We start from the raw sequence: 23759 nt of genomic DNA on the forward strand, positions 1-23759 counted from the left end.
CTAAATTAAAAAATGTCAGTATTTAGGCAAGATGTCACAACAAGCTCCCAAGAGGCAATAAGAGACATTTGCTTTTAGCACATCTCAAAGTCAAAACAATAGTAAGATTAACTCACCAGATACCACACATAGTGGAACCTACTGAAGATCTTCATGCCGAAGACAACAGCGTGCGTGTGTGTTTCTATGCGTGTGTGCGCGTTTCAGCAGTGCATCTAACTTCCAAACATTATTGTAACAGTCCCGTCAGTGTTGACTACGATCACCTGAACTGAAATGAGCCTCTACACACTGTACATTATGCGTGTATGAGTGTGTACGTACATGTATATGAAGACTGAGACGGGCATAAGCCTTGGTAACCATTGCTGGCTCCTCCCCTTCAGGAAAGCTCTAGTATGTGTGTGCGTGTGTGTGGTCGATGAATGAATTAATTAACTGTGGCTCATGGGTTAGATTCACAAATCCAAGAAGAGCATTAAACATTTACACTGTCGGCAATGCACTTTGGTACAGCTCTGTTTTGAGCATTTCCAGAGTGCAAGTACAGTAGTATGGTTAACTCTTTATTCTATAGTTACAATCACCATAAACAAACTTCAATGTGTTTTTGACAATTTGTCAATCATTATTAAATAGGGCTGTCAATGTTAACACATTAACGTATGTGATTAATTAAAAATAACGTGTTAAAATAATTTAATGCAAATAAATTAAAGTTTAAAAAAAAAAAAAAAATCTAGTTTTTAATGTTGTTTATGTCTACGTGGTGTTTTTAATATGCTTTAAGGGAAACCACGTGCAAATTCATCAGTCAGTATTTTCTCCGTAAAACTGCAGTTTACCAAAGACAGTCTCAAAAACACGGTTTGACAACGCCCTTGTTATCTACGTCACAAATATGTTGTAACCAATCCCATCAACGTGTGGGGTGGGCTTTAGCATATCATTAACTATGCTGCAAAGCAGGGGGGGTCTTGAGAGAAGCCAGGTTATCCTGGTATATTTTTCTGTTGATAAATTGGGTAGATTTAGCAATATAGAGGGTGAATTATGTATATGATGTATATTACGATGTTATACATCACTAACGTTCTAAGTCGTTCAAAGCGTTTCTAAGGAAGACTGAGATGGCGAATGGGAACATGGTTTGTGTAACATTACCAACACATTATTAGCTGTTTGATAACATAGTCAAGCAAAAGGCTAATCATATTAATTACCGTCGTGTGTCTGAAGTTGTAGGGAGTGCTGCATAAAACGCATTACCATTCTGATATCGACATGTTTACAACCCTGTATAATTCGCTCTTCCTCTTTTTCTTTCTTTAAACCAGTGTTTCCACTTGATATTGTGTAGTGTTTACAACAGTGGATCAGGTATTCTGAGCGGAGGTCAGACTAATCTCCAAATTCATGAATCCCTGTATACTAAATGAATCAAGGGTGTAGAGTTATATTCAAGCTATTTTAAGGTATTGAGAATATTTTTTTTTTCCACAGTAAAAAAACACAAAAAAAAACATTTAAATATGTAATTTTGTTGATCAAAGATGAGTTTTAAGGGATAACATTATTGTATACGGGGGACTTTAATGAAACAAGCGAAACTGCATCATTAACATAATTTATGTCACACAGTTAGATGATCTTAGAAGTCGGGAGATCATCACACTGAGCATCTACAATGGCGCAAGCATCTGTAACCCTGGTAGGTGGAAACTTTCAACCTTTTAACCCGATTTTGCTTCTTTGTTTGTGATCAGATCATTTTTAGCCACTAAACTCTGGAAAAGTTTTCAGTCCAATTATCCAGTAAGCAAATGCATTCAAACAGTCAGTCCAAAACAATGCTAATGGAAAGAAAACAAAGGCTTATTACATCAGTGATGGCAGAGAGAACAGCGACTAACGTTGTGTTTTCAGTGAATTATTCATTCCAGTGTATTTAGCTTTAAAACATGAGCTCTGTCTTATTCTGTGATTTCTGAAGAGCGCGAACCCTCACGCATCTCGCTGTGTGAAATACAGACTGAACGTAACGTCAAAACACCCCACCGCTGTATGGCCAGATGATACGCAAACTGCGTGTTTCAGCTGGATAAAGCAAACCAGCGTCTCGCTAGTAAAGTTTTGATGGATGAGGATTTAAATCAGGGTAAAGACAATTGCAGTGACGTACAGGAGTCGTACAGTAAGCACGCATGAATCAGTTATATTGATGCGCAAACAAACCCTGTATGTCTGCTATCGACGCAATGATCGCACATTGTATTTATGCACAGACTTCATTTCATTCACATTGTTTCCACACATATTCAGGATAATGTTTTGATTTGTCATGTGTATGTTGCTGTGTTTAGTAATTCTGAATGGATCCGTGTACTGTAGTAGGTATATGCAGTCAGTTTATTTCTTTCTTTTTCTCTCTCATATCTCCATGTGGTTCTGTAAGGTATTGCAACTTGACATGTCTAAAACGTAAACAAGCTCTAAAAAGCTCTTTGCTCTTGCACTGTACACATACTGTACACTGAATTCTGATTTTTTTGTGTGTGTGCATACATTTATGAATTATATGGCCTTCTTATATTGTTTGGTTATTAGGTGTTCTTGTGGAGTCTCTAAATGTCCTTTTTTGGAAAGTCACCTATATTTACCTTTAGCTTGGAGATAATACAATTTTGTGAGAACTGAGAATCGCCCTTCAATCTGTTGGTTTACTTTGCTGGATAAAGCAAATGATGATAAACAAGATAAATGGTGTATGCGTATGTGATTAATCACGATTAAAAAATTTATTATACTGACAGCCCTATTATTAAATTATTAAATGAAGTTGCTAGGGTGTCTCCTAATAGATATTAGCAAAATGCTATGTTGTTGCTAGAGTGCTCTGAATGGTTCCTGGGGCATTGTAATCTCTTTATGATCGTCTTTTTTGCCTTAATGACAGAAATTACATATATATATTATTTTTTTATTTTGAATTAGAAAAAAAAAAAATGGATCGAATAACAATACTTGTCTTTGATAACATATGAGCTACTGACGTAAAACCACATCTAATTACCATAATAAATGCAAGTAACTAATTTGTATAGTAACGTGATTCATGCAGCATTCAGATGGAAAAGACGGAAGGGACAGACTCACCTGTAGCGCGGCCTCATATGAGCAGTCAGAAAAGAAGAGAGAGCAGGTTAACAACTGCTGATACAGTGAATGAGAGAGAGGAGGAGGAAAAGAAAAATAGAGAGATCGAGTCACACTTGACATGAGATCAAAGTCAAGCTGGGTTGTTGCACATGCACATGAATCACATTACAGGACCAATATGGCTTGATAGATGAACATACAGTGGTTCATGCAGTGCCCTCAGGTCGAAAATGACGTAAATATCCAGAGTGTTACAATATTAAAAACAATATTCTTTTTTTTTTTTTCTAATTCTGATACTACTTTAATTCAGATTAGTGCATCTTAAGGTGGAGTCATGTTGGCAAAATTTTGGCAAAAATTTCACAAGAGGCAAAGTAGGTCCACTGTCCCTGTAGTGAAGCATGAAACTTCAAATTAAGCTGCTTCTATAGTCCTTATGTTGCCCCACCCCTTTTCAGCGTTGCGCTCGTTGTGTTCTGCTCTTCCAGTTTGTATTTCCACAGAATGAAGGAAGGTAAGGTCTTGCGGACCTTGCGAACCACTCGTTTTTAAATTTTCCCGGTCTACTGACATTTGTTATGACATCTGCTTCAAACATTACAATGCTCATGATAACTTTCGTTAACTCTACAATAAGCAAATCCACTTCACCAGCCAATTACTCTTTGACAGCAATGCCATAAAAATACACAGAACCATTGCAAAAATGGAAGTTCAAACACAAAATTCAAAAGATGGCTGCGTGATTGTTTTTCTGGTGCATAAGGTCTACAGACCAATGTGGCAAAAACTGAACCCAATTCAAAATCCACGTGGCAAGACTTTTTGCGAAATCAAGAATTTTATGTGAGGGACTTCCGGTGGCAAAGAGTTTTTAAACTGCTGTAGTAGCGAAACTGGTAAAGGAATAATAAAATGTCAGTGGAAATGGTACGGACTACTGATATTTTGATATCCTGACAACTACACAGAACGCACTTGCCCATGCCATGTGCAAGGATTCAGTTCAAATCTCCCATCATGCTCAGAGGTAATACTGAAAGATGAACAGCTCTACTGTAACAACAGCAACTTTATTACTTTGAGTGTTTATTAATAAACCTGAGGACAGGATATCAGGCCAAAGCTTAGTTTAAACCATTTCTAAAGGTCAAAACCAAACAAGAGAAGAGTAGAGAAAGATGATCTGTTTCAAAAAGCATCAACAACATGATTTTGTTGCTTAGTTAAAGTTTTTACCTCACTGGTCAAATATTTTCTGATTGGCCCTGTATAGTGCGAGATGGCTGGGGATTTGTGGGTCATTGATGTTCTACTGTTTGGATAAGCTTTTTTTTTACCTTCTGTTGAATAGTCGAGTGTTTCATCTCCATATCCTTCCTCTCTTTTGTGGAATCTATCACCAGCTGATCCAGCTGAAAGACAGACATTAAAAAAATTAAAAATATTTGTATGTGTTAAGACAGGAAGAAAAAAGTTATTTGGGTCGACCTATGAAGCAGGTGCATATTCAATTTTAAAATTTCTGCTCGATTAAATTCTATAAGGAAAAAAATGTTTTCAAGTGTTAAAATTGTTTTAAGGCAGCGAGTGAGACACCGCCTTTACCCAACGGTACTGAACTTTATAAAACTGGAATTAAAGGCCTGGTCGCCAATGAGAAGCCACTTTAAACACAAAGTCATGTGATTTGAAGATGGTCTGGTTTCCTGTATCTGCATGGAAAACCACTCTTGCCTCATTATTTTCTTATATTCCAAGATGATGGAGGAACATAATACACTTGCTTCACCATCACTACACACTGCTTAAAAAATTCAAGAGTGCCTTTAACTCTAAAACTTTCATAACCATTCATAACCTTTCCAATCGCTAAATTCAAACTGAATCCAAACTCATTGACTCTCAAGGGAATATTCCACTACACAGTTAAGGAATTAAGCATTCCAACTTCTAAGCTGTGGATTGTTCTACCACATTTTAGGTCTTTATATTATTGGATACTACTATTATCCTGTACATGAACTACTAACTGATGTGTGTAAAACTGGTGATTTTTTAAAAGTTTATTTCCAAATAAACTTCCATCCTATACAGTAACCATTCACTTCCTATTCAACTGCCTTATCAGATCTGCAGAAGATCAAATAGAAAGATCTGTAAAGACTGCAAAGTTGTACTGAAAATATAAAGAAATATAATAAATGTGAAAACCTGGATATACAGTATGAGGAAGTCTAATTTTCAAAAAGTGTGATATACACTACCAGTCAAAAGTTTGGAAACATTACTACTTTTAATGTTTTTGAACAAAGTCTCTTATGCTCATTAAAGCTGCATTTATTTCATAATAAATACAGAAAAAACAATAATATTGTGAAATATTATTACAATTTAAAATTATGGTTTTCTATTTTAATATACTTTAAAATATAATTTATTTCTGTGATGCAAAGCTGAATTGTCAGCATCATTACTCCAGTCTTCAGTGTCACATGATCCTTCAGAAATCATTGTAATATGCTGATTTATTATCAATGTGTTTTTTTTTTTTTTTTTAAAGAAATTAATACTTTAATGGCCGGCATTCATCGTGCTGCTCACATGTACAGCGTCGGCCAATACTGAGTCTGCGTTCTGGCGTAAACACGGAAGCGCTGCACTGTGTCTACAACGTAAACAGTGTAGGAGAATGACAGGGAAGAGAAGAAATTGTTGAATACAGTTGTTATTTTTGTTTTGTTTTTGCGCACAAAAAGTATTCACGTCACTTTATAAATCTAAGGTTGAACCACTGTAGTCAAATGGACTCTTTTAACAATGTCTTTGCTTTCTGGGCCTTGAAAGGTACAATGGCATTGCTGCCTGTGTGTGGTTCAAATACCTCTCGGATTTCATCAAAATTTGTGTTCTGAAGATGAACGAAGATCTTACGGGTTTGGAACGACATGAGGTTGAGTAATTAATGACAGAAATTTCATTTTTGGGTGAACTAACCCTTTAATCTATATTATAAGTATTTTCTTGGTCATCTGAGGATAAAGGATCTGATGAAGAAGCTCATGGTCATAATCAGGAACTTATTCAAATTACTTGTTTACATACGTATTTTTTTTCTCTTTTCTTTTGGTAAAAATTTAGGAACTTGCAAGAGTTTGTCCAAATCACTAAACCTAAGCATAACCAACAGTACTAGTGAAACTTTCCACAGAGAACACCACTTATGTTTCTTTTCTACAGGGGAAGCTGAGGAAAGGAAGTGAACTGTAATGGGAACTTAGTGCCCTTTATTTGCTAAGATACAGTGATAAAGCGATCATCCATCACCTTGTACCGTGTATGGATTCGCGTCACATAAAAGAACACGTGCAGTATGTGGGTTTGAGAGCTTTGTTTTGATTCACCAGGAAAGAGGCGGGCAGATGCACCACTGATAATATCAGATGGGAAATGTTTTCCTCCGTCACAGTCACAACCTCAAGTTTCCACTCTCGATAGGTGCTTGACAAAGACTGACCACCTGACAAATCCTGTGAGCATGAATCAACCATGAGCTGCATTAAACAATGTGACTGAAAGCTATACCTATAATACTGCTATTATTTCATTAGTAACTTTTATTTTACTATGAAAATACATATTGGAAATGTATATAATCACTCCAGATCCAACAGAAATGTTCCATGTTCCATCTTCATATTTCAGTACAGCATGGACAAATGCTGCTAATATTCTTAAATATTGAGTAAGAGACACTTACGAAGCACTTAAGCTTTACAAAACGATTTATTTTAATTTAATTATTATTATTAAATATTGTTTTCTTTTCTTTTCAACACTTTGGGTCACTATATAATTCCCATACATCCATAACTAAAAATGAGTAGATGTGTCCAAACTAAAATGAAAATATAATAAACAGTCCACGATGAACAGAAACACAAACCTGCGAGCAGCTCCTCCAAATCTCTCGACATAAGTGCTCCACTCTCTTGAGCTTCATATTGTCCGACAGACGGCAGAAAACAAATCTTGATAACCTTGTACTGTATAATTCACGTTCACTCTGAACTAAACTGTCTCATGCACACTCAATTTAACTCCCAGACAGGGAATACCCTTTAATCACCCAGTTCAAGTTCCTGTTTCCAGTTCGAGCCCCGTGTAAGCTCCAGCCAATCACACATCTCAAGAATCCATCACATTCCTGCCCACAGGAAACAAGGATTCATGTGCCCCTCATCTCATAGGGTGAAAATGAAAATGCTGGTTTGGTGCAGAAATCATGCTTCCTCTTTAATGTAGAGACAGATATTTCGAACGAAACAAACAAACAAACAATAGACAGATAGATAGATAGATACAGACAGACGTTGTACTATAGACAAATAGATTGCATGACAGACAGATATTGTTCTATAGACAAATAGATTGTATGAAAGACAGACAGACAGACAGACAGGTATTGTACTATAGACAAATAGATTGTATGACAGATAGATAATGTACCTGTCCAGTCAAGTGTTTCATGAGGGGTTGTAGTTCACTGAACAGATCATAGCCTTGATGGAAGAACGTCAGGTGGGCGTACATGAAGGACAGCATCTGTGCAAAGGACAGCAGTTTTAGGAACACAACTCAAACATGATAGTCTTAATTACAAATCATGAGTGGGAATATTTTACCGATTTGAGGATTTCTGATCGTCTTTTGGACTGGAGCACATTAATCTGAAACAAAAAAAATAATTCCATACTTTAAAGAACAGGTGCTTTTTTATTGATATTAAGTTTTCAAAACAAAAGTAAAACAAAGACATGAGGTCAACAAAAAAAAGTTGGTGATTTCCCCCAGAAGGGAAGTGTTAAAGGATTAGTTCACTGTAAAATGAAAATTACCCCATGATTTACTTACCCTCAAGCCATCCTAGGTGTATATGACTTTCTTCTTTCAGACGAATACAATCGGAGTTATATTAAAGGGTTAGTTCACCCAAAAATAAATGACGTTGTTGCCTATGTGTGGATCAGATACTCTAGGATTTTATCAAAAATATCTTAATTTGTGTTCTGAAGATGAATGAAGGTCTTATGGGTGTGTAACGACATGAAGGTGAGTACTTAATAACAGAAATTTCATTTTTGGGTGAACTAACCCTTTAATAATCACCCTGATGCTCCTAAGCTTTATAATGGCAGTGCATGGAAACCACCTGTTTGAAGCTTAAAAAAGTGCATCCATCTATCATAAACGTACTCCATATGGCTCCAGGGGGTTAATAAAGGCCTTCTGAAACGAAGTGATGCGTTTGTATAAGAAAAATATCAATATTTAACAAGTTAAGAAGTAAAATATCTAGCTTCTGCCAGACCGCCTTCCGTATTCAACTTACGGAAAAAGCATAATTGACGTTGTGTCAATTACGCTTGTTTCGTAAGTTGAATAGGGAAGGTGTAGTACGTAGCGTAAGCGTTTTAAACTGTGAGAGGCGTTACACTTTCTTCTTAAGTTGAATACGGAAGGCGGTCTGACAGAAGCTAGATATTTTACTTCTTAACTTGTTAAATATGGATATTTTTCTTATACAAACGCATCACTTCGTTTCAGAAGGCCTTTATTAACACCCTGGAGCCGTGTAGAGTACGTTTATGAAGGATGGCTAAACTTTCTTGAGCTTCAAACAGGTGATTTCCGTGCATTGCTGTTATAAAGCTTAGGAGCATCAGGGTGATTATTAATATAACTCCTATTGTATTCGTCTTAAAGAAGAAAGTCATATACACCTAGGATGGCTTGAGGGTGAGTAAATCATAAGGTAATTTTCATTTTAAAGTGAACTAATCCTTTAATATTGTCAACAAAATTACAGACAAACATATGTTTTTGATTTTGTCAACAATGAAGACATGATTGAAATATATGTCAATACATGTTTATAATTTTTTTTTCTTAAATTTAGTAATGGTTTTACTTTACGCATTTTACACTGAAATATTTGGTGACTAAATAAATTGTAATTTTTTAATGCAATTTTAGTTACAGTAAAATAATAAAAATTACATAATAAAAAACTATAAATGTGAACACAGGCAACAACTATTGCTTCAATAATAATGACTATCAAATGTAACACATCTGCTTCCTGAAGTCCTAAACTGCACATCCTTTATTCTTTCATAACAGACTAGAAATAAGCCATTCTCTCTTTGTGCCATCAGGTGGCGCACTACACTACACACCGAGCGCCTGTGAAACGAGCACATTAAAAGCCCTCACTGACTACTGACTCACTGGAGGGATTTAGTGGAGTTTCCAGGCTGCTGCACATCATTTTGAGAGAAAGGTCAACCTACGGTAATTAAGTTACAGTCATTTGAATTATAGCCAGTACATTGACCTTGCAAAGACGAATAATGCAAACTGAGCATGTGTGGTCACTACAGAACACAGGAAGTGCAATGAGAGGACACATGTATTGCGTGACATTAACTGATTAAGTTTCTTTCTCTTTCAAATACTGCTTTACTGCATAACGTTGCAAAACCATAAATACTATATTATCTCAGTAAATCTATATTATTAATGTGATATTTTACATATTTGTCTTGTGACTATGATGTAATGGCACAGGAATTTACACAAAGGTTGTTCGAGTACAAAGGTTAATCATGCAGTGTTTAAACTGCAGCCACATGCGGTTAACTACCATCAGGCGGGTTTAAGCGCTCTTACCTGCAGCACATAGTCCAGAACGATGTGCCGGAAACACTTGCGTGTGGCGTTGAGGATGTTGGTGGCCTCCTCCACCTCGTGCGGTTTGTTCCGAGGTGCCTGTGCATTTTTGGACAGCGCTGCTTCTTTCTCCTCGCTCACTTTGTCAAATTGTTTCTTAGCTTCTTTAAATTTCCGAAGGTCCCTGCGCACAGCAATACCATTCCTTAAATGTGCACTCAGCGATCGCTGAAACTGTGCCATTATAAACTGAGACAAGAAAAATGGCTTTGTGTGTGGACTCTATTGATAAACAGACAAAAATCAGTTTGGCAAATGTAAAAGTTTAGAGTCTGTACTCACAAAGTGGACAACATATTATCACTCTTATAAAGTTATATTGTGAACGATAAAAAGTTTGGGTTTGGTACGATTTTTTTCTTCTTTTTTCTCTCTTTTTCTGTTCTGAAGTTTCACCAAGGCTGCATTACTTGATCAAAAATGCAGTAATATCGTGAAATATTTTTTACAATTTAAAAGAACTGTTTTTTATGTAAATATATGTTAAGCTGTAATTTATTCCTGTGATCAAACCTGAATTGTCAGCATCATTACTCCAGTCTTCGGGGTCACATGATCCTTCATAAATCATTCTAATAAGCTGATTTGATGCTCAAGAAACATTTCCTATTTTTATCTATGTTGAAAACAGTTGTGCTGATTAATATTTCTGTGGAAACATTTTTTTCAGGATTTGATGAATAGAAAAAAAAAAATGCATTTGACAGAATTTTTTGTAAAAGTATTTTGATCAATTTAGTCCTTGAATAAAAGTACTAATTTCATTTATATATATATATATATATATATATACACACACACACACACACACACACAAAACCGGTCAAAAGTTTGGAAACATTAGTATTTTTAATGTTTTAGAAAGAAGTAATTTTTCCTCATCAAGCCTGCATTTATTTGATCTAAAATACAGGAAAAAAACAGTAATAATGTGAAATATTATTACAATTTAAAATAATGTTTTTCTATTTTTATATACTTTAAAATATTTACTTTCAAATTTACTTTACACTTTCAAACAAAAAAAGAAAGAAAAAAATTACTGACCCCAGACTTTTTAAAGGCTGTGTATATTGTTAAAAAAGATTTATATTTTAATTAAATGCTGATATTTTGTTTTTAACTCTTTATTTATCAAAGAATCCTGAAACAAGTATCGCAGGTTATAAAAAATATTAAGCAGCACAACTATTTAATAAATCAGTATATTAGAATGATTTCTGAAGGATCATGTGACACTGAAGACTGGAGTAATGGCTAATGAAAATTCAACTTTGATCACAGGAATAAATTATATTTTAAAGTATATTAAAATAGAAAACCATTATTTTAAATTGAAATAATATTTCTGTTTTTTCTGTATTTTTGATCAAATAAATTAAGCCTTGAAGAGCTGAAAAGACTTCTTTCTAAAACATTAAAAATACTAATATTTCCAAACTTTTGACCGGTATATATATATATATATATATATATATATATATATAAATAAATAAATATAACTTCAGGCCAAAGACAAATTATAAAAAAAATAAATAAATAAAAAAAAATAAAAAATAAAATGTCTTTGGCCTGAAATTTTATGTTTTCTATAAATTATATAGATCATTACTCTAGATATTGGCATCAGCTTTTGAAAAACCCATATTAGTCAACTGCTAATATAAAATTTCAAATTTTATTAATAACATGTAAATTGATTCAGCAATGGTTTAACTTTGTGATACTCACTCTCGCACAAACGTCTGGAGTTGTGATTTGATTGATCGCTGTGCTTGGTCAAATAAAATCTGCAAAAAATAAAAAAAATAATAATGTAATAAATCACCATAAAGAATTAAGCCTGACATTATTTTCCATATCAAATCACCATATTTTCTTTCAAAGTTCTCATTACTGTAATGCAGCAATAAAACTTACAGTACTTTTGTTATTCTTTGTATTTCTCATATACTATTACAATACAAAATATTGTTAAAAATGACAGCTAAAAAAGTACTGTAATAACAAATGTATTTTTTAGACACCAAAATAGCAGTACAAATAACAAATACTACGATGATGCATCAATGCTTTATAATTTAAATATTTCATTCATTTTTTTGCATTAAATTATGAAATCTTGTTAGAAAATAAAGGTTGTCAAAATTACAAACAATTAATCATATGTGTTTTTGTTGTTATTTTTGCATAACCCATTCAATTAATTACAAAGAAAACCAAATATACTTGGATTTGTTTTTATTAAATTTATATTTCCAAAAAAAAATTCTAAAAAGAAAGTAATTTGTAGGTACAGTGTACATTTATCTACAAAACCATAGCAGAATGGTTTTAAGACCATGAGCAACATAAATTCAAAGTATATTTTGGACATATTTCAACTTTAAGATATAAATTGTGTCTAGCCAATGCGAACTGGATCAAGTGTGTGATGGATAAAATGGTCAAGATGCATTTGTGCTTTAAAGATCATGTGCTTAGTTCAATCATGAGAACTTTAACCACAAGTCAGCTGATCTCACCACAGCCTAAAACACTGACTCAGAGTCCCAGTATAAAAACTGTGAACAGCAGCAGCACTGTTGAGCCATGAAGATCACAGAACGATCCTTTATATTATAGGAATAAAAAAAGGCCCAAAACTTACGCCACTCAAGAACATGAACGCACGCTCAATTTGTAGCACCACAAGTTTGATTTCACATGTACAGTAGCTGAATTTAAAAGTACTTCCCAATTTTGCCACAAGGGGCGCTATAACAGGTATTATCATAAACCGGTCAGTTTTAAGTGAAAATGATGGAGAATCAGTTAAGTGAAAAATCTCCTTAAAACATTAATTCATTCAGCTCATAATTGAATCAACAATCTAACTACAAAAATTGTAGACTACAGAGGGAAACTGGTGCATGTCAAAAAATTGCAGTAATTTCTCCTGATTTTAAAATTATCATCTCAGCACATTTAAGCTTCGCATTTCAAAAATGACAGGAAAAAAAAAGGAGAAGTCATAAACAATAATGCAATACGGCAAAAGCTTTTTGCCCAGATTCTCTTACCGTGTGATAGTTGATCATCTCTTGAAGATTCTCTGCAAACTTGGTAAGACTGGACTGTGAAGAAATGAGAGAATTTTACACATTGGCAGCAAAGATACAAGTATACAAAATCCCCCCCCAAAAAAACAACTTTGGTTATTTATCACAAATGCACAAAATACCAAGCAGAATCCCACAAAAATATGTCTAAGTCACACAAAACAAAACAAAAAATTAAATAAAACACCTAAAAACAAACAAAAAAGTAAAAAAAAAAAATTAGCTTAAAAATTAATTCTGACATTTGCATACCATAATATTTGCCATATTTTCCCTTCAAGTTCTCATTTTGACTTTTGTATTTTATGTTTTATATTAAAAAAAAATAAAAAATAATAGTAATACAAAAAAAAGTAATACATTAAATGTATTCTTAGTCAGTATAAAAGCAGCACAGCAAATACTATGATGATGAATGAATGCTCTATTATTTTAACATATCATATTTTTTCAATATACAGTAAATACACAGCCCCATTCATCATGTTTTTCTTTTTTTTCTTTTTGCATAACTGAAAGTCAAACAAAAAGATAGTAAATCACATCCAAGACATTTTTTAAAAAAGCATTTAATGCATGTTGTACGTGTTTATGGAGGGTTGCTTGTCCCTTAACGATGGAATTGTGGAGGTATTAAAAACAAAAAACAACACTGGGAAACTTGTATTTACCTGCGCCAGATGCATATATAAGGAAATACACTGGTATGTTTTCATAGTACAAAGGAGTGTTCACAATGGACATTTCAAAGAAGCAGGAAAGTAAATATTCAAAGACTAGGAATGCTGGTATGTAGCCAATGTTTCTGTGTGAACACAAACCAAGCATGCTTTCAAAATGATCACTAAATAAATATTCTTTAAATTGACGCCATCATACTGGACAGATACAGCAAGGCAAATACACTCTAGAGTCTAGAGGTTAGAGGCTTTAGCTCCAGGGACACTTTCATAAGAATGGCTCAATGTGTTTCTGATTCTGAAAGCCCTTAGGCTAATAACAACTGATTGGCTATTACGCCCTCACCTCAATGACATCATCTTTAGCGGACTGCTGTGCCAACTCACGAATCCCGTTCACAAACTGCTTGTTGGCGGTGTTGTACGCCTTTCCAGCATCTATCATCCCGATGCATAGTTTCACCAGCTACACAAATAGGAGAAACAAAATATACATTATTTAAATATATAGTAAAAATTAATATAAAATATAAATATACATTTATAGTATATAAATATACAAATATATGATTTCTGAGTCTGTGGGATTTGTTTTCTCAAAAGACTGATAGCAAAGCAAAGGAGAAAAAAAAAAAAAAAAAAAAAAAAAAAAACACAAAACAACATAAAACCAAAACACAACACAAAATGCAACAAAAACAACAACAACAAACATAAAACACACAACAAAACAACAAGAAACAAAACAAAAAACAAAACTAAACAACATTGGGTTAAAAAAAATAAGTCTCACATTTTCAGTTTCACCATATTTTCTCATATGTTCTCATTTTAACTTTGTATTGTTTTGTACTGTATATTGTTTTGCAATAAAAAAAAACTCTAAAAGACAGTAAATAAATTATACTGTATATTGTATTTTTTTTTTCTTTTAGTATTTTAGCATAAAGGCCAGTATAACAAATACTACCACGATGTATCAATGCTCTATAATTTAATAAATCGTTAATTTTTCATTATGATATATAATTTGTCCGCATTATAGTTGTTAAAACTAAAAAAGAGAAATTGCGGCTGTCAAAATATTAAAATAACTACTAACAATTTTTAATCATTCTTTTTAGTGGCTTCTAATAACACCCGTTACCAGGTTTTTTATGATGTTAATGTAGATAGATGTTCAAATATTACACGTCTCACACAGGGCACGTTGACAAATTTATGTTGATTTCTAAGAAAAGCTGCAGTGGCTCCTCCTTAAGATTTCACATCCTTCCTCAGAGAGAGGAGGAAGTGAGCGGCTTGAGTCACTCGGCCAAATGACGCTGGGTGGGTCTGCAATCTGACCCAACAATGAGCCGCTCGCTCGCTCGCTCTTGCTCCGACAGTCCCTGCTCCTGCTTTTACAGCACTCAATAGTGACTACAACAGGAAAGAGGCTCTCAACTGAAACTAAGATTTAATAGTGACATGCTGTTTCTTTTTTCCTAAGATCCAAACTAGTAATAGACATTTGGACATTTGGAAATTATCGGAACAGATATTTTCAAATCATGCTGGTTCATCAGGGTTTTTTTTTTTTTGTCAGCTTTTGCACTTTTGGACCCTGGTGTTTACTGCACCGCATTTCTACAGCACAGCTTGGAAGCCATTCATTTCATGAATCTTTGCTCACTGAATGAACTCACTAAATCAGTAAGAATGAGTACTGAATCAACATTGACTTGACTCACCAAACTGCAAGTTAATTTCTTGGAGTGATGCCTGTCTTAAAATGAATGTGTACTTGTTTCTTAATAAAACTTAAACAAGTTAAAATCTGAAATAATTACATTACACACACATACACATTGTGTTTAAGCAAAAACAACATTTCTGTAGGAAACATAGACCAAGTTCTCTACAAACTAGCATCAGCATCGGCCCATAATTATTTATCAGTTGATCACTACTCCAAAAATTACCTTGTCTAGTTTGGACTCCAGCTCACAGACATCTCCCTCCACTTCCTCGATCGTTGCCCTGTTGAGGACAGAACAAAATTTCAGTCATATACACTAACTGCACAAGTAATGATAGAGTTCAGGTTGTATTGTCTTAAAAGGTATAGAAGCACAAAGAGCCTTTCTAACACTCAAGAGAGAGGATTGAAAATGTCATAAAAAAATAAATTATGACTGTCTTTGGGGTAGGAGACCATTATAAGTGAACTTCAGGGACCAAAGTAAATGCTACAAAAGTGTAAAATATGACCCCTAGACATATCAGCATAAAACAGAATGGCCACAGGTTTATTTGGTTAGAAGCAAAAGGAAACATCAGATTCTGTTGATTATCCAATAAATTAATGCAATATTTACACATCGCCTCTCTTTAATGAACATACAGCTCTAGTTTGATCTAAAACAGTTTGAGTTGCTTCCAGTTCCTGTCTGCCAAGTGATTTGCAACTGCAACTCTGCCTAGCTTTGTTTTCAATCTCTTACTACCCACTCCTTGCTGTTTAAATTGCTAAATAGAACTTCATTATTATCATATATCTGATATTATCTATTAGATTAATCTGACATTGCTAGCTTTTTAAACTGCCATCATTAGCACAGTGTCATTAGCATTATGCTAGCCTGTTAGCTTGTCATTTGTGTTTAATGTATCTTTTCTCTCTTTCGCTCTTTTATGAGTTGATCAAAAAACTGTGGAATCAACCATCAAACATTGTGGCCCGGTTTCACAGACAGGGCTTACACTAAGCCAGGATTAGGCCTTATTTCAATTAGGGCATTTAAGTATCTTTTATAAACGTACCCTAGAAAGCAACATTACTGCTGTGCATCTTAAGACAAAACAATGGCACGGTCATATTTAAAATATGTCAGTGCAAGTTGCTTTCAGTTAAAACAGCTCAAACATGCATTTTAGTCTAGGACTAGACTAAAATTAAGTAGTTTTAACATGGTTACAGTCGTTCATAAACCAGTTGTCCACTCCTGGCTAATCAGCAGCTCTACACTCACATTTTAAACCACTGAAAAAACTATAACTCCTCCTCCATATGCCGCATGATGTATCCCGATCTTCAAACAGAAGGAGCTGGATGAAATATTCTGACTTGTGATGCAGCCTGGAATCATAATCACTCCATGTTCAATTGTTTGGCCAGAGGAGAACTGGCCCCCTGACTGAATCTTGTTTCACCAGGTTTTTTTCTCCATTTCTGTCGCCTGGTGAAGTTTGGGTTCCTTGCCACTGTCACCACTTGCTTAGGGTTTAAAAGACACTTAATATTCAGTAATACCGCATTATTGATTTGACTAAACTGACACTATTAGGTAGGAAGAAAACTTCAACTGAATTAAGCTGGATGTATGTGGCAGTTTTATGTCATGTAAATAATCGAATATCAATATTTCTCAAAGTATCATATTGAAGTTAGAAATTCAAGTATTGTGACAACGCTACACTGAACTGACTTGAGCTGCTTTACAGCAGAATTTCTCATATTTGATGAAGTTCCCATTATTTATTATGTTCCTGTTTATTAGTGTGAAGCTGCTTTGAATGAAGTGCTGTATTGTATAATGCACAAAATAAAGGTGACTTCACATCATTTTGTCATGACATGATCTTTCCAGTTTCACTACAACTCAACAGCCGTTTCTTTTCTGTTCACATTTCCATGTGACTTCATTGCTGAGATGTTTTAGTCAATCTAAATTCCTGAATAAGCATGAGGAAAACATGCCTTAGAGAAAAAAACATCTCTAAAAACACACTCTAGTTGAGGTCCTGTATGCTGACCGTCAGTCGAAGGATGAGACTGTCGATTTTCACTAACAATGTGTGTCCTTAATATTTATATTATGTAGAGACATTTTACAAAAGAACTCTCATACCTGATTACCCAAAATACCCTTACATATCTCAATAAGAGGGACAGAAACACATGTTCATAAATATAGTGTGATGATCTTCTAAATTCCCTTTCAGATCACAACTGAAGTTGACGCACACATGCCTGGTCAAATCTCATTCAAATATGGCACTTCAAAACACGTCAAGCCAGGTGTGACGTCAATGAAGAGGCACGCAAGAACTCATGGCGTTTGGTGTCACTGACGTTAAACCCTGTGAGACGTGAACTTTCATAGTGTTATTTAACACCACCATTTTAATAAAAGCAGATACAGATGAGTAATAACTTAAATTTTGATCCACTCCTTGATCCACTCCTCCAATCCACACACACAAAATTACCATAGCTTCAAATATTATATCAGTTAGATTTTAGATTTTTTAAAAACATTTATCTTTATCGGATAATCTTAAATATTTAATTGGGCATTTCGCCTATTTTTAAAGTTGAATTAAGGGAGCTTATTTGAATGATTACTGAAGAATAATTTGACACTAAATACTGGAGTAATGATGCTGAAAATTCAGCTTTACATCAGGAATAAATTACATTTTTAAATATATTCACATAGAAACCAGTTCTTTTAATTTTTACTGTATTTTATCAAATAAATACAGCCTTGGTGAGCAGAAGAGACTTTTCAAAACATTTAAAAAACATTCAAGGCATTTAAAATGATAGATTTTAGTTTTAAGTGTTTGATTATTTAATTGATTTAGATAAAATGAAAAAATTAATTTTCAGCCATAAGTCATAACATGAAAATGATCTGCTTATCAATATCAGCCAATATCAGTGCATCCCTGATATTATTCAATAGGGGTGTAAGAAAATATTGATACACGTGAATATCGCGATATTATGTTTGGCGATACTGTATCGATTCTCAAAAACACTGTATCGATATTTATTTATTTACATCCAAGATTCGTGGCTTTATGTTCGGTTTAAACCACAGACCGTATAAAACCCAACCGCTAGATATCAGTGTTATCTCAGAACGTAAATCGACGCGGAGCCGGAGAAGCGCAAGGTGCATCGCTAGCGTTAGCATTAGCAAACCCAGCTCACAACACGATAGAATTATTCCGCTCCTGCGGTATACAGAGCTGAAGTGTGGACTCATTTTGGCTTGAACTATAAAGAAACCACTAAGGAGATCGACAATAGTCTATTGTTTGCAAAATAGGCCATGTTAACATCCAAAACTTGTGAAACGCATTGAATCTGAGAACTCACTTAATATCCCGACGCCATCTGCGCTGCTGAGAGAGGCGTTCGATGTGTGTAATATGTACTGCACGCTTTCCTCTCAGTAACAAAATAAACACACAACAATGACAGCGGTGGCAGCAGAAAGAAAGCATCTGATCATAGCGATGTGGATGTTTTTACAGTATTAAATATAAAACAGACATTCAGTCATGAAATGGACTACACACTTTGTTGTTACAAAGTTTAGAAATTAAAAACTGCTATACTGTGAACCTTTAAAACATATACACCTAAAGAATCCTGCAGTCACTTTACTATTTTACCTTAAATTGCACAAAATAGTGATTAGTGATATAAATGCAAATGATACTGTATTGATTAAATAAAATAAAGTTGTTTGTCAGGTTTTATGCATATGGTGATGTTCTTTATGACAGTTTTTATTCTAAAATTAGATCCTACAAGAAATATCGCAATATATCGCCTTTTTCCCCAGTCAACTCAATGACAAAAAAATGTCCCAATTTACCTCAATTCACCCCTAAGCTTAAAATGTTTGAAAAATTAGGTAATTTATGCAAACAAAACATTAAGTAAGTTTGTTGTCAACAGAAGAGGGGTGAAATGGTGTTGCTGTAGTGCTGGGCAGTTTGACCAAAAATCTCTATCACTGTTTTTTTTTTTTTTTAAGATTCTGGCAGTTTCACAGTATTTCACGTTTTTTTGCAATGGACCTTTATTTTGGCATATTTTACTGTCAGGAGTACAGGGAATATATTATATAAACATTGTAAGGACAATTAAAAATTAATTGTAATCAAATCAGTTCATAAAGCTAACAATTTAGTTCAAAATGTAATCAAATAATTTAATTATTTAATTAAATTAATAATATTAATAAGTAGGCTACTTTTTACTGTGCAATTTCTGTCATTTCACTGAAGACCTTTGAGTTTGTGTTTTAATAAACGGTGTTTATTATTATTATTATTATTATTATTATTATTGTTATTATTATTATCTCTATTAATTAAAGTATACTCGATTTCAAGTTATACCGAACTTTTATTTTGACAGGGTCGTGAAGACCTTTGACTTCCTGTGTATATGATGCGACAAATGTCAATAGTTTTATCAAATTAAACGGTGAAATGTTCATAAAGTGACCCTAAACGCAGCTCTGCAGAAGTTCATGTGTATAGTGAGTGAGACAGCAGACACTGAAATCATCACGTGCGTCACGCGTGCTTCAGTATGTGTCGTAGACGAAAATGCGGCGCTCATTCATACAAACTTAAAATTTCAATAGCAGTCTTTTTTAGCTTTAATATTCACAGACACTAGTCCGTATCGATATCTGATGCATTGTACAGCCCGACTTTTGATTTATTCGTCCAAAAATTGCCAAATTCTGTGACGTTCAGCTTTATACAGTAAGTTCTATTTGTGACTGGATTCCGTGATTTCATCCGTGTTTTCTGCATCGCGGAAATCATATAGTTCTACATGGTATTTGCAGTATTAAAGAGAGATCGTTTTGTGAGTTATTTATTGTTGTGTTATAAAGTTGTTTCCATTAGTGCAAGAAGGGTATGCAGTTAATAGTCCGTTCTCTATATGCTCTACATAGCGCTTCATGGCCACTGAATAGAGACAGCAGCGGTTTCAGCTCCACACCTGTATGGCGGTTTTTGAAAAATACATATCGGTCTCGAAATTGAAACCGGTATACCGCCAAGCACTATGTTGCCGGGCGTTTTTCCACCAAATAATGTACAAAAGTCAATATCAATCATAATAACGGCTTGGTTTGTACTTCAATCCATTTTAAATCCATTTTTAGTTATTTCTGGCAGCAGACATTATGGTACATAAACAAAACATCTTTCATTAAAGGCGAAATTCATTAAGGTTCTAGGTATGTACAGTTTTAAAATTTGTGTTTTAGGTTTAGGGGTGTGCGATATCCACGATTATTCACAATCATGAAAGTTTATTATTTGTGTGCGTTTTAAAGCTTTGCCAGTTAAACAATTTATTCGCATGCTGTTCTAACATGCACTTTTCTGAGCGTGTGCACACTAAAAGCCTGTCAAACAGCACGTGAGTACTAAAATAAATTATGTCTTAAGTGAGAGTAAACAGTTGAGAGAAAACCGGATGCACGTCTTAGATCCATGCATGAGGTCTTAAAGTGACAGCAGCCCAATAAATCAGCTTGTCATTAATGTCAATCAAACAACAAATGACAAAACCCACTTACTGCTCTTCACTGAATAACTTCAGTAGCTTTAATAAGAATCAGTGTCTGTCTATATAAATTTATTCAGCAAAGTCTATGTAGTTTTATTTTTACATTTATTCAATTTCTTACTTGAATACTGCTGTTAAATACACCTACTGTGAAAAAATACAGCACTGTTCATTTCATTTGTATATTATATTGTATTTGTAATGTGCATCTTTGTTCATATTTTTAATAAAATAAATTAATAATATTAAAAAATGAAATAAAATAATAAAATAATGAAAAAGATTTTCACCCACCCCTACTTTGGCCTAAATGGTCTGTCATTGTTTTTGTTGTTGTTGTTGTTTTTAATATATATATATATATATATATATATATATATATTTGTTACCTTGTAAGGCTACATTTTTAAAATAGGAAAATTAGTTTGGCTGAACTGCTCAGTCACTTGCAAAATAGTAAAACCAACATGAAAAAATAATGATAAAATCGTGAATTGTGATTTTCCTGAAAAAAAAAAAAATTGTGATATGATATTTTTACCATATCCCTACCCCTAGATGAAACCCACACAATATATTATGCCCCAGAACATCACCTCTGTTTATTATCCCACACACATAAACTAAAAGACACCCTGACTTTATGCAGTCTATTTTAAACAGTTCTCTTACTGTAACTCTGTGGCTGTCTGTGTTATCTTGTTATGATAAAGAGCTCTTGGTTATAGTTAATCAGTAGAGTAATGATTCTGAAGCACATCTTCCTGTCAAAACGTCTTATTTTCGTCTTAGAGATTTTCCCAAAACAACTCTGGCTCGAGCAGACTGTTGGGAAAGTGCTGACACAAGTGAAGTGGGCTGTTGCTAATGAAATCTAGGCCATTGCCTCATAGACTCAAACCTGGAACAGATCCAGAGACTATGTGAGTAATGAGCGGGAAGGTGCGTCAGAAACTCATTCACATCCAATAACACATGCTAACACGTTAAACATCTGGCTCCATCATGATTAACTACCTGCACAGATGTAATCCCATCTCCCACAAAAATGTCACAACACCAACAAAACCATCAAAAAAAAAAAAAAAAAAAAGTACATAAGAGCATGTACAACTTCTTAAGAGAAATTAACTTCTTACAGGATTAGTTCACTTTCAAATGAAAATTACCCCAAGCTTTACTCACCCTCAAGCCATCCTAGGTGTATATGACTTACTTCTTTCTGATGGCGGTCTGGAAGGAAGCTAGGTTCAGAAGGTGGTCTGGCGGAAGCTAGATATTTTACTTCATAACTTGTTAAATATCGATTTTTTTTTGTTTGTTTTATATACATCGAAATACATCGTTTCACTTCAGAAGGACTTTATTAACCCCCCGGAGCCGTGTTGAGTAGATTTATGATGGATGGATGTGGATGAAGGCACTTTCTTCAGCTCATACTCGTTGATCCCGCTCACTGCCATTATAAAGCTTGGATGCGTCGGGATATTTATTAATATTTCTCCGATTGTGCTCATCAGAAAGAAGAAAGTCATATACACCTAGGATGGCTTGAGGGTGAGTAAAGCTTGGGCTAATTTTCATTTGAAAGTGAACTAATCGTTTAAGAATCTTAAATAGGTCCCAAACCGAACTAAAGAATCATCCTACTAAAGATCCTACTGTATTTCTTTAGAAATATCAATTTTTTCTTTTTTCTTTCCTTTTTTTAAATTAGTAGTGCTTGTGAAGCGAAGCATCACTAATATTATTTCACATACTTCTTCCTCACATAGAAATTTTGGCACCTTGCTCGTCTCGCACCGTTCGTCACAGACCCATGAATGAGATGTCAAATCATGCGGCTTATTTAGGACACTACTGCTATGACTTTCTTCAGAAAATGTACGTTCATAAATATCATTGTGTTTTAAGAGTCACAACATTTTACAACATGTATAACTGTTGTAAAATGTTGTAACTAGAGTTGTCAAAAGTACCGACTTCGGTACCAATCAGTACTGAAATTTTAAAAATGTGATGCTTTGAGCGCTGTTGAGTGGATTCGTAAACTATTGGATAACTTCATAAACTCATCGGATATGTCTGTGATTGGCTACAATGATCAACGCACGGGAGCGTTTGAAAGCACACAGAAGTGTTTGAATTTGAAAGTGTTTTGAAAGCGGGAGTGGGAGCATTTGAAAGCAGGCGTCTATCAGCAGACTGGTCCGTGATAGACGGCTGCTTTCAAATGCTCCCGTGTGTATCTGTGTAAGCGCTCGGTGAAGTGCGTCATTGATGACTATTTACAATGTTTTTGAAGCATTGATCATTGAAGCCAATCACAGACATCCGATGAGCCGTAAACACAATGGGCAATCAGAGGTGTTTACGATTCCACTCAACGCGTCACATTTTTAAAATTTCAGTACCGATGTGGTACTGAAGTCAGTACTTTTAACAACTCTAGTTGTGACTCCTAAAACACAATGATATTTACGATTTACAATTAAATTCTTGTGTCACATTATAATCGATGTAATGGAAGACTATAATATGGGTACCTAGTCACTTCTTTTAAAAATTATAAAATGAATCTTATTTACTAGGGCTGGGACGATACATCGATTCTCAATCGATACAATGAATCTGGATCGATCC

At 34.3% G+C, this 23759-nt stretch overlaps 1 protein-coding gene across 5 annotated transcripts in view; it reads right to left on the minus strand.

The window, feature by feature from the left end:
* Window positions 1-23759, minus strand: part of LOC127521973 (arf-GAP with coiled-coil, ANK repeat and PH domain-containing protein 2-like) — a 43929-nt gene that overhangs the window by 15258 nt on the left and 4912 nt on the right. For all 5 annotated transcript variants that reach the window (XR_007932493.1, XR_007932491.1, XR_007932492.1 and 2 more), the window contains exons 2-9: window positions 15700-15757; window positions 14082-14201; window positions 13017-13070; window positions 11686-11744; window positions 9895-10078; window positions 7848-7892; window positions 7672-7767; window positions 4503-4577 (exon numbers count right to left, since the gene is read on the minus strand). Coding sequence is in view for 2 of the 5 variants with exons in the window: in XM_051911502.1 (XP_051767462.1) it covers window positions 4503-4577; window positions 7672-7767; window positions 7848-7892; window positions 9895-10078; window positions 11686-11744; window positions 13017-13070; window positions 14082-14201; window positions 15700-15757 (691 nt within the window). In the remaining 3 variants the exon portion in view is untranslated. The remainder of the gene's footprint in view (window positions 1-4502; window positions 4578-7671; window positions 7768-7847; window positions 7893-9894; window positions 10079-11685; window positions 11745-13016; window positions 13071-14081; window positions 14202-15699; window positions 15758-23759) is intronic.

The sequence above is a fragment of the Ctenopharyngodon idella genome, chromosome 10, assembly GCF_019924925.1.
Source record: "Ctenopharyngodon idella isolate HZGC_01 chromosome 10, HZGC01, whole genome shotgun sequence".
In the NCBI taxonomy this organism is placed as follows: domain Eukaryota; kingdom Metazoa; phylum Chordata; class Actinopteri; order Cypriniformes; family Xenocyprididae; genus Ctenopharyngodon; species Ctenopharyngodon idella.